This window comes from Dama dama, chromosome 8, assembly GCF_033118175.1.
Source record: "Dama dama isolate Ldn47 chromosome 8, ASM3311817v1, whole genome shotgun sequence".
In the NCBI taxonomy this organism is placed as follows: Eukaryota; Metazoa; Chordata; class Mammalia; order Artiodactyla; family Cervidae; genus Dama; species Dama dama.
In genome coordinates, this window is record NC_083688.1 from 20,078,960 (window position 1) to 20,091,216 (window position 12,257).

The window sequence follows — 12,257 nt, forward strand, 5'->3', positions numbered from 1 at the left end:
AGGTTGGTTATAACTTTTCTTCCAAGGAGCAAGTATAGTGCTTCACAGTTTTAAAGATTATGCTCCAGTTTTAGTGATTATAAAATATTGGCTATATTCCCCATTTTGTACAATATATCCTTGTAGCTTATTTATACATAATAGTTTGTTGCTCCCTACCCCAATATTGCCCCTCCCTCCTCTCCTCTTCCCACCACTAACTACTAATTTGTTTTCTATGCCTTTGAATCTTCTTCCCTTTTGTTATATTCACTAGTTTGCTGTATTCTTTAGATCCCATGTATAGGTGATATCATATAGTATTTGTCTTTCTGTGAGCTCATATTTTAATTCCCTGAATGTACTGATATGTTTGTTCAGGTTAGGTTCTATCAAATTATCAAGGTGGAAAGATTTTTAAAGTAAATTTAATTAAATAATATACACTTCTTTTCCAATAATTCCAAAGAATGGACAAAAAAGTAAGAAAACTTGATTCCCCAAATCTTCCTTATTACCACTTGTGTTCTTGTTTCATAGGAATTAAGGCATTTTGATGGCTGATATACTCGGTTATTTTTAAACTACAATTTTTTTTCCTTAAAAAAATCCCACAGCCTAAGAAAGATGTACTGATTTTTATTTCTTCCACAGAAAAAGTTTTTGAGAGTATTACTGTGAGATTATCTGAGAGTATGTGTGGTTTTCATTGTTGATTTCTCTTGGAGGCATGACAGGACCTCCTGGGCCACGCGGGTTTCCTGGTCACCCAGGATTTCCAGGGGCAGCTGGTGTTCCTGGAAGAGCTGATTCTGCTCCAGGAAAACCAGGCAACCAGGGACCAACTGGGCTGCCTGGAGTGCCAGGACTGCCGGGACCTCCAGGATCAGATGGTAAAGTGCTCTTCATTCACATTTCATAACATTTATGCTGCATTTGATATTTGCAGTATCATCCAGAAAATGTGACTTTCCAAATTCTTGAAAAGTTGTCTAATATTTCATAAGCCAAGTTAGTGTTATTAATAACACAAAAACGTAAACTGATATTGACCTACCACATCAATTAAAGTACGTGAAAATGTTCAGTTGAGAATTTAAGTGTGATTATAGAATTTTGTAAATTAACACAGTTTTTATTTTTTGAATATAGTTTTTATTTTTATGAGTCATATGCAGACCAGATTTAAGAGTCAAACAGCTCTATAAAGCCTTTTGTGAAAAAATAACCATCCCAGGCAACCCCTTCTCCTATTCTGTCCACCCTAGGGGCAATTATTTCCATACAGTTAGCTGAATCTTCTGTTATTTGTCTTGTATGACCATTTAGCAAACATGTGTCTCTATTTCTTAATTTTTCAGTTTGAGCATTATCATTTGACTTTCCTGTCCACAGATGAATGTCCCTCTTTCCTTGCCACACATGCGCGTTTTCTATTTCTACAACCTATCAATACAGTTATCATCATTATTTTAGTTAAATATTCAGTGTTTATATTGAAGGATTATATAAATGTTATTCACTGGTTTAGTCATATAATAATATATATTGCTTTGTGCTTTCCCAGCATGGCATTTAGTTAATAATTGTCTTACATTCTTTTTGTGTGTTTGCTTGGTTTTCAATGTACTTATTGCTAATTTGACCTCAAATCATCTAGAATTGTATAAATCTCTTAATCATACATTCTAACTCATTACTAGTTTTATCTCTGAATAAGTCTCTTCTGGAGCTTTATGACTGTTCAACTTAGGTCAGGTTACAATTTCAAAAGCTGATGTTAAGATCCTGCCTTGAGATCTTCCTTCATCGTTATCCTAGGAATTGTGTCTCTACCTCTCTCTCTGTCTCTGCCTCTATTTCTTTGGGTTCCTTTTCCCCCACAACTCACATATTTCTTCTGTCACTTTTGGTTTAGTTCAGTCGCTCAGTCATATTTGACTCTTCACGATCCCATGGACTGCAGCACACCAGGCTTCCCTGTCTATCACCAGCTCCCAGAGCTTGCTCAAACTCATGTCCATTGAATCGGTGATGCCATCCAACCGTCTCATCCTTTGTCCTCCTGCCTTCAATTTTTCCCAACATCAGGGTCTTCTCCAATGAGTCAGTTCTTCACATCAGGTGGCCAAAGTATTGGAGCTTCAGGTTCAGCATCAATCCTTCCAATGAATATTCAGGACTGATTTCCTTTATGATTGTCTGGTTTGATTCCTTACAGTCCAAGGGACTCTCAAGAGCCTTCTCTAACACCACAGTTCAAAAGCATCAATTCTTCAGCGCTCAGCTTTCTTTATAGTCCGGCTCTCACATCCATACATGACTACTGGAAAAACCATAGATAGCTTTGACTAGATGGATTTTTGTGGGCAAAGTAATGTCTCTGCTTTTTAATATGCTGTCTAGGTTAGTCATAGTTTTTCTTCCAAGGAGTAAGTGTCTTTTAATTTCATGGCTGCAGTCACCATCTGCAGTGATTTTGCAGCCCAAGAAAATAAAGTATGTCACGGTTTCCATTGTTTCCCCACCTATTTGCCATGAAGTGATGGGACCAGATGCCATGATCTTCATTTTCTGACTGTTGAATTTTAAACCAGTATTTTCACTCTCCTCTTTCACCTTCATCAAGAGGCTCTTTTTTTTTTTTTTTAACTTTCAAGCACAAGGGTGATATCATCTGCATATCTGAGGTTATTGATATTTCTCCCAGCAATCTTGATTCCAGCTTGTGCTTCATCCAGCCTGACATTTCTCATGATGTACTCTGCCTATAAGTTAAAAAAGCAGGGTGACAGTATACAGCCTTGACATACTCCTTTTCCAATTTGGAGCCAGTCCATTGTTCCATGTCCAGTTCTAACTGTTGTTTCTTGACCTGCATACAGATTTCTCAGGAGGCAGGTAAGGTAGTCTGGTATTCCCATCTCTTTCAGAATTTTCACAGTTTGCTGTTATCCACACAGTCAAAGGCTTTGGCATAGTCAATAAAGCAGAAGTAGATGTTTCTCTGGAACTCTCTTGCTTTTTTGGTGATACAACAGATATTGGCAATTTGATCTCTGGTTCTTCTGCCTTTTTTAAAACCAGCTTGAACATCTGGAAGTTCTCAGTTCATGTATTATTGAAGCCTCACTCGGAGAATTTTGAGCAGTATTTTGCTAGCATGTGAGATGAGTGCAATCGTGTGATAGTTTGAGCATTCTTTGGCATTGCCTTTCTTTGGGATTGGAATGAAAACTGACCTTTTCTAGTCCTGTGGCCACTGCTGAGTATTCCAAATTTGCTGGCATATTGAGTGCAGCACTTTCACAGCATTGTCTTTTAGGATTTGAAATAGCTCAACTGGAATTCCATCACCTCCACTAACTTTGCTCATAGTGATGCTTCCTAAGGCCCACTTGACTTTGCACTCTCTAGGGTGTCTGGTTCTAGGTGTGTGACCACACCATCTTGGTTATTTGCGTCATTAAGATCTTTTTTGTGTAGTTCTGTGTATTTTTGCCACCTCCTCTTAATATCTTCTGCTTCTGTTAGGTTCATACCATTTCTGTCCTTTATGGTGCCCATCTTTGCATAAAAGTTTCCCTTGTATCTCTGATTTTCTTGAAGAGATCTCTAGTCTTTCCCATTCTTTTGTTTTCCTCTATTTCTGCATTGATCACTGAGGAAGGGGAGATATTCTTTGGAATTCTGCATTCAATTAGATGCATCTTTTCTTTTCTCCTTTGCCTTTCACAGCTCTTCTTTTCTCAGCTATTTGTAAGGCCTGTTCAGACAACTGTTTTGCCTTTTTGGGTTTCTTTTTCTTGGGGGTGGTTTTGATCACAGCCTCCTGTACAATGTTACGAACCTCCATCCATCTCTTTTTCAAATCTTCACCTATTATCTTCATCTTTTTATTTTTCTTAACACTTTCTGGTAGACTTCCTCAACTCCATATTCCAACTCTGCTTCTGAATTTTTAAATTTCTGCTTTTATAACCATTTTTTATATGGTTATGAGAATTTTGTTGTTGGTGGTGTTCTCTCTTAATGTGTCTTTTTGCAGCCGCTTGTTCATGTCTCAGGGATGAAATGCCTTCCTTTGTCTGCTTTTTAAACTATATAGTTTATTTTTTAAAGAGTTTTTCTTACTGTATTGTCTGTTTTCTCTTATTTGAGGGAGTTTGTTTTTTCCTGCTGCAATTTTCAAAAAAGAGTTCTTAACTATTTAGCTGTTTCTTTGACCAGTCATCCTGTGTGGGGCCTCACTGTCATTCTGCTTCAGAGGTACCAATTCCTGAACTTTAGGAGAGATTTTTCAGTCAGCTGTGTTCTTTTTCTGCTTCCCCCACAACCTTCTTGGAGTTCAGCTTTTTAAAATCTGCTAAATCTTTTTACTATTTTTTGTTGTTGTTGTTTCCTTTCTCTTGTTTCTTTGTCTTAAAGAATTCTGTCTTTTTATAATATTCTTTTACTGTCTGTTTGGAGAGAACAAGGAACTTACTGTTTGTACTTTAGCTGTCATCTTTGATCAGATATCTCTGAATTTTTGCTTTTACAAACTCTGCTTTTTGCCTTCTTTATTAGGTAATTATTGATAATTGAATGGAAAAAAATGATCTGTGCCATACACTGATTCTTACTTTATTTGTTTTGTTTTGGTATATTTGTTTGTTTTTTTATTCCCTACCTTACCCTGCAACCCACTAAATTAGGGCTGAGATTAGGCATGGTTTTAATCAATGGTTATGGTACCAGAAGCTTGCTGTGACAACTGTATGGTCTATTTGTGTACACATTCTTATATCAGAGAGAAAGAATCTTAAGAAAGGAGTGGAAGAAAGAATGGGGGTAAGGGGATGATTGAAGTGTGAGAGATACTTCTACTTGTTCAGTAGTAGATGTTCACAAAAACTGTGTAATTCTCTCTGCACTCCCCTATCCCACTGTGAAGTTGTATATTGTACTCTTGGGCAACCTGGACCACAAGGAATAAAAGGCAAGGTGGGTCCTCCAGGAAGACGAGGCTCCAAAGGAGAAAAAGGCAAGTATTCCTCCAAGTAGAATTTCTAGAAAAAAACAGCCTGTGGAGGGTTGGGAGGTATTACATGACATGCACAGTGTGGCCTTTCATTTAGGTTTTTTACTCCCTTTAGTTACCCCTGTGAGTACCTAACTCATTGTGTGCTTGTGACGTGATGCTGCTGCTAAGTCACTTCAGTCGTGTCCGACTCTGTGCGACCCCATAGACAGCAGCCCACCAGGCTCCCCCGTCCCTGGGCAATTCTCCAGGCAAGACTACTGGAGTGGGTTGCCGTTGCCTTCTCCGTGACATGGTTAGACCTTGCCAAAAAGTCAAATCCATATTTTAGAGTATAAAGGAGACACTTATCTGCCATGAGATTTGTCTCAAAGTGGTGACTCTTTTCCATGAGATCCTCTCAATTCCTTGAAAAAAGCAGAGGTAGGACAGTTTTGATCTTCAATTTCAATTTCTCTCTGTGGGTCCCATCTTTCCCAAATGCACCAAATGCCTCTAGCGCTCTGTTTCTACACTCTAACTTGTTTGGCGCATTTTTGACCAACAGAGTCAGGCAGGTATGAGAGCTGAGCACTTTGATTATCCTAAAGGCATTTTTTAGACTAAAAATCCTGATGAGTAGAAAATGCATTTAGTGACTTATCAACTGTGATATGCAGTGCATTCAATAATCCTCTTTACATATTTTATTTGGATTCTTTAAATGTTCAAAGTTTATACTCTAACCAATTTTAGTTGCTTTTTTTTCAGCAGGAACCAAATTAAGAGATTTTTTTTAAAGTAGGATCCAAATAAGAGCTATCTAAACTTTTAAAAATAAGAAATTTTCTTATTTTCAAAGTTTCTGCAATAGAATTCAGCATTAGCTTTTCCTCTTGATTTTACCAGGATAAATTTTTTAAGACACAGAACACCCCATTGTCTAGAAACAATATGTCTACCCACACAGACCATAGCTACCTCCACATCATGCTCTGTATCCCTCCCCCATCACATGTTTTCAGTTGTCTGTGATAAGAATTGTGTGCATCAGACCCTTTTTGTTCTTATTCACACTATTGGTTTTGTATAGTAAGGACTTTATTGGGATTTCATTCAGGAAATATAACAAAGCTGCCTTTTATCCTCTGTCTAGGGAGCTCAGGGCTCTGTGCCTGCCAGCCTGGTCTCATGGGCCCACCAGGCCCTCCAGGGCCTCCTGGGAGGCAAGGAAGTAAAGGAGACTTGGGGCTCCCTGGGTGGCTTGGAGAAAAAGGTTCCCCAGGCCCTCCTGGTGCCGAAGGATCTCCAGGGCCACCGGTGAGTAACTTCCCAGTATTAATCTTTTAACAGAGTTATAATTCAGTTGTACCTCTTTCTAATTTATAGTGTGATATATATGTTTTTAATACATATATTGTAATATATATATTTTAGTATATATAATGTGATATATATGTTTTTATGTATTTTTAATTTATTTTTATTGAAGTATAGTTGAATTATAGTATATTATATGTTTTGAATCTATAAGTATATTAATGGCAAAAAATTGTCTCTGTCCTTTTATTCATCCCTTCATCATTCATTTGTTCAGTCAATTGTTTATTGAGCACCTACTATGTTCCAGGTGCTATTCCAGATACAGCAGGGACCAGAACATAATCTCTGCCCTCCTGGGGCCCCTTCTCTGTTGGGAGACTACACACGGTATGACAGATAGACAAGTGAATGTCCAGTATGGCAGATGGCAATAAAATCCATTGCCGTCTAGTGTGGTTTGAGTGTAGAGTGAGGGGCAGAGTAGCAGATGAAGTCAAAGAAACGCCTGGAGGTTAGAAGGGGTTGGAGAGCATAAGGTTTTGTAGAAGGGCTGACTTAGAACTTGGACTCTGAATGCCATTGAGCAGCTGGTGGAGAATCTTAAGGAGGGATAAATCTGACATTGGTTTTGATAGTATCACACTGGTAGTTTTGTTAAGGACAGACCAGAGAGGATAAGAGAGGAAGTAGGAAGATTTAGCTGAGCGATTGCTCCAGTAATCCTGGTGAAATATAAAGGTGGACAGGTTTCCATATTAATATTGGGTGTGGCAGGAGGAGATATATTTTGACCACAGAGCCTACAGATTGGCTGTGAGACTATATATGGGATATGGAAAGCAGAGAAGTAAAGGATGGAGCCAAGATGGGGGGACAACGTGAAGAGTAAGCATGGGGTACGAAAGGATGCAGAGCCATTGGGCACATTATAAGTGTGAGGCACCAATTAGACAAGCAAGTGGAAGTGTTGAGTAGAAGCCGAGATGATTCAAGTGAAGGATCCAGGTGAGCGATCGGCCTGGAGCTATAAATATTGGCTCCGTCAGAGTTCACATGATGTTTTGTGCCAGAGGGTGGGTGAGATCTTGCCATGACTCTTTTGCTGACCATTCCAAGGAACCATTACAAGTGCCGTGGACTGAGGCTGTCCCTCGGAATAAGATCAACGTCCTCCAGGGCACTCCTCTGGAGGCTGGAGACAGCCTTTGTTACAGAGGCTTAATCTTGGGGTGGCCTGTGGCCCAACCATCAGCCCCAGTGCACTCTTTTCCATTTCCCTCAGGAAATCTTGGGAAAATAAGATCCCAGTTTCAGAGCCTTAAGTGAAGGTTTTTGTTTCACTCTTCATACATCCTGCTTGTCACACTAGCAAAGTCAACTCAAGGGGAAGCTACATCCTTCATACACATATGTTGAGTGAATGTGGTTGTAATTACTAAGTGTTTTGCATTTTATAGTCTGATTTCTTTAATTCAACAATTTTTCATCATCATTTTTCTGTGTCGTTACTTAATCTTAGTGAAGGTTTTATTGGCTCTAAAGTTGTTCTGCCTTCACACTGAGTTGCTTCTCAGAGCTAGCGTCTTGGCCTGTGAGTTACAGGTTCATCCAGGGTTATCCTGGCAAAAGTTTATATAATTCAGTTGCTCCAGGGCTTACCTTTTTAATGTTTTTAAATTTTTAATTTATATTGAAGTATAGTTCATTTACAATGTTGTATTAAACTGGCTATATTTCTGATGTCTTTGTTCCATGTATGCTTCTGTCCATATGACTTCTCTGTATTAAATTCATCAAACTGGGATCACAGTTAGGGATCAGGTTCACACCATGGGACACAGGAAAGGAAAGGGTGGGGGTGGGCGAGGGATGGACAAAAGGATCCACAGACAGGGTACTCTCGCTCCTCCGTACATCTCTCTTCTGCTGATCCCTGGCCCCAGCAGCCACAGGTTGGTGGCAAAGTACAACACAGAAAAGTAGGTTTACGTTCTCTGCCCTTTTTTTTTCTGTAATTGGACCAAAGCTTTATATTCATTGCCTTAGTCTGAGAGCACTTCCTAGGATGGGAGTTTCCCACCAGGATGCTCGAGTGCAAGGCATGGGGCTTAGGAGCACGTGGACCAAGCTTCACACCCCAAACCTGACACTGGTGATCTCTGTGGCCTTCCTGGAAAATCTATATCCCATCACCTGTCCTCCAGGGTTAGTAGGAATTCAGTTCAGCCATGCATTGAGAGCTGTCACACACCAGTGAACCGGATGACCAGGGTCACTGGCCCTGAGGAGCTGCAGGGCAAACCAAAGGCCACAGACTGACAAGGGCTAAACCTCTGGCAGTTTTGGTTTCGTCCTCACAGTGTTTCTTTTTGCATTCTTCATATGAGATCTGTGCTGTTAACACAGTGCTGTTAATGTTTTTTTCCCCTTACTAGCTCAACTAAGTCTCTGATCTGACTCTAATACTTAAAATTCTACACCGGCAGAGCATCAGAACTGTTTGTCCCAAGTCTCCGATGTGTTGGCTAATAAACTTCTCAGACTCCAGGGTGAATTTGATCTTCAGGGTGAGAGTGTAGGCCTTCTCTGGTGGCTCAGACAGTAAAGAATCTGCCTGCAATGCAGGAGACCTGGATTCAATTCCTGGGTCAGGAAGATTTCCCGGAGAAGGAAATGGCAACCCACTCCAATATTCTTGCCTGGAGAATCCCATGGACAGAGGAGCCTGATGGTCTACAGTCCATGGGGTTGCAAAGAGTCCATGGGCTCGCAAAAATAAACTGTTCAGACTCCCAGGGGTGAGTTTGATCTTTAGGGTACCCCGGTCTTATTTATTTAAGCATGCTACTGTCAATCTCTTTCTGGAGAGAAACTGGTTCATGTGCTCTGGGAATAGCTTTCTGTCTTGATAGTTCATGTACTAGAAGGGCATTTTCATTAACCAACTCTTAGATTGGATGCTGTCTGCCAGACACTTTGGCCAGTCTCATTGTTAACTTAAGACTTCGCACAGACAGTAAAAGTAAGAATTAAGACAACGAACGCTTCACCTATATTCCCACCTTATGATTTCTAAAGCTCTTTTCTTATCTCATTTGGCTGTTTCTACAAAGAAATTTTTCCAGCTCTCCCTTCTGGACATCATTACATGCAGGATGGTGTCCTAGAATGAGATTTTGGGGCGTATTGAGTGGTGTGTGCAAAGCGATATTTTCTTTACACTAAGTGGCTCCCAACTGTTTGGTCCACTTTGATTTTGATACCTGTTGTGTACATTTTAGGCTGTTTCTTCTCTCACTGTTTGATACTGCCATTGCACTTATTTCCACTGGTACCTCTACTCCCCTTCATAGTTCACTGCTCCCAAACGAATAGAAACTAGGCAAAGATAATGAAGTCTGCTAGAACATGGTGTTAGGTTGTATGAAGGTAAGACAAAGTAGCATCTGTATAAGCAAAGCAAATATTCCATTCAGTCATTTTTACTTCCTTCCAGATTCTTACCTATGTTTCTTGATTATTGAAGTCACTAGATAAGTGACCGTAAGCTATGTACAGTGTGCTTCTATAACTGTATTTACTGTAATGCTTGGTCATTCTAATATACCAAAAGTAGGATAAAAGATTTTTGAGATAGCTTAATATTTGATAATATGTAACGCTTACAAAACCATGACCCAAATAGTCCAGTCTCAGAGCAGTGTTGAGATCAAAAGATGATAAACCCATTGGCCAAAATTAGTTGTTTATTTGTCATAAAGTGGAAATACATTGATGACAGAAAGCATTCTTATTTTGTCTTCTCTTGTTCATCAGTGTTCATCAGTATCACAGTTGTTTTCATCACTTTCATCCCTAATGTCTGCATTCAACTCTAGTGGCAGCTCTTTTTTTTAATTTTTAAATTTTTTGGCCACACCTCCAGCATGTGGGATCTTAGTTCTCTGACCAGGAATCGAACCGTCTGCATTGGAAGCAAAGTCTTAACCACTGGACCACCAGGGATGTCCCTGGTGGCTCAGATGGTAAAGAATTTGCCTGCAATGCTGAAGACCTGGGTTTGATCCTTGGGTTGGTTGGACACCACTGAGTGACTGACACTTTCACTTTCACCAGGGAGGTCCCTCTAGTGGCAGCTTTTGTAGTTACCTCCCCTACTTTTCCTCCCAATTCTACACTACAACACCCAAGATAGTCAAGTTTGTTTATTGTAAATTGTTTTGTGATGCTTTTATTTTATGACTCCCAAAAAGTTGCACAATCATACAGAGAGGTCCCACGAATCCTTCACCCAGCTTCCCCCAATGATATATTGCTGTTGTTTAGCCGCTAAGTAGTATCTGACTCTTTTGTGACCCCATGGACTGCAGCATACCAAGCTCCTATCTATGGTATTTCACAGGCGAGACCACTAGAGTGGGTTGCCATTTCCTCCTCCAGGGAATCTTCTTGACCCAAGGATCGAACCTCTGTCTCTTGCATTGGCAGGCAGATTCTTTACCACTGAGCCTCCAGAGAAGCCCCCAGTGATATCTTATCTAAACAGAGTACATTGCCAAAACCAAGAAACTGGCAATGATTTCTGTTGACTCCAGTGCAGAATCTTTCTTTATTCAGATTCCACCAGTTTTACATGCAGTTCAAGAACCTCTATTTTATAAGGCAGGGAGGAAAGAGAATGAATCCAATGGTGCCAAACTAGAATCTAGAACAGGTGATTTAGAAGGAAAGAGGAGATAGGTTAGGTGTATACAAATAATTTTTGACTCATCACAACTAAACTGACTTGTTTTTCTTTTCACCAAGGGAAAACCTGGTGCCTCAGGACTACCTGGCAGCAAAGGAGAAAAAGGTGACATGGTTGTATCAAGAGTGAAAGGTGAGCATAATCAATCACTCTGCTCCCTGCCACTTTATGAATGATGTATGAATCATTCTTTCGCATTAATTTTCCCTGTGACCTAAGGTCAATTCTGTAATTTGATTTGAGATTGTTGAGTTTGCTTAAACATATTCCCTGCCCTTCAGAGTCGTGTGAATGTTGAGCCTAAATTCTCTGTATCTTATCTGAAAACACAAACACTCGTTTAGTCACATACTCAAATCCTTTGTTGTGAACTGGGTTTGATTGAAACAAGACCTCCTTTGACTTGCCCAGGGTTTATTCACTGCATTGTAGTATCTTGTATTAATCAAGAATGTTTGGGGGGACTTCCCTGGTGGTCCAGTGGTTAAAACTTCACCTCCCAATGCAGGGGATGCCAGTTTGATCCCTGGTTGGAGAACTAAGATCCCACATACTGCAGGGCAACTGAGCCTGAATGCTGCAACAAACATGACCTAACAAAGTCCAATAAACATTTTTTTAAAAAGAATGTTTTGGTTGTAAGTGACAGAAACCCAGCTTGAAGTAGTGTTTTTAGAGAAGTAATTTATTGACTTATGTAAGAAAAATTTGAAAGATTAGATGTATGATTTGCACTGGGACGCCTGCATCGGGAGGCTGTCTCAGCATCTTGTATCTTTCATTGTGCCGTCTGCATTTTCTCCCCATCTGGTTTTCTCTGGGCTATGGGTACGTGCCTACAGGTGGCTCCAAGTTCATAACCAGAGGTGAAATAGAGCTCTACTTCTTTTTGCTCCAACTAGGAAAAAATGTCCAGGAAGGACTGGATTAGCCTGGGGCACATGCTCAACCATGGACCATTTCCCCATTCACTATAGCCAAGGCATGGGTACCAAGTTTGGCATCACACAAGCTGAGGAAGATGCTGTAGAGATTGGCACCTCCACGCACAATCTCTTTGTCAGAATGAGAAAAGAAATGCTTCTCTAATAAGAGAATCAGCGGGTTTGGCCACTGTCAATCTCCCCTCTGATTTTGTGTGATTGTCTGTGCGTGACTTTAAGTCAGCTGAGACACTCAGAGGAATCTCTACCTGCCCATGCAGAG

The 12,257-nt window shown here is 40.1% G+C and overlaps 1 protein-coding gene across 1 annotated transcript in view; it reads left to right on the forward strand.

Annotated features, from left to right (window-relative positions):
• COL4A4 (collagen type IV alpha 4 chain) overlaps positions 1–12,257 on the forward strand; it is a 153,096-nt gene that overhangs the window by 77,366 nt on the left and 63,473 nt on the right. Inside the window, exons 20-23 of the mRNA XM_061148617.1 lie at positions 708–872; positions 4,916–5,009; positions 6,142–6,301; positions 11,111–11,183. Coding sequence (XP_061004600.1) covers positions 708–872; positions 4,916–5,009; positions 6,142–6,301; positions 11,111–11,183 — 492 coding nt within the window. The remainder of the gene's footprint in view (positions 1–707; positions 873–4,915; positions 5,010–6,141; positions 6,302–11,110; positions 11,184–12,257) is intronic.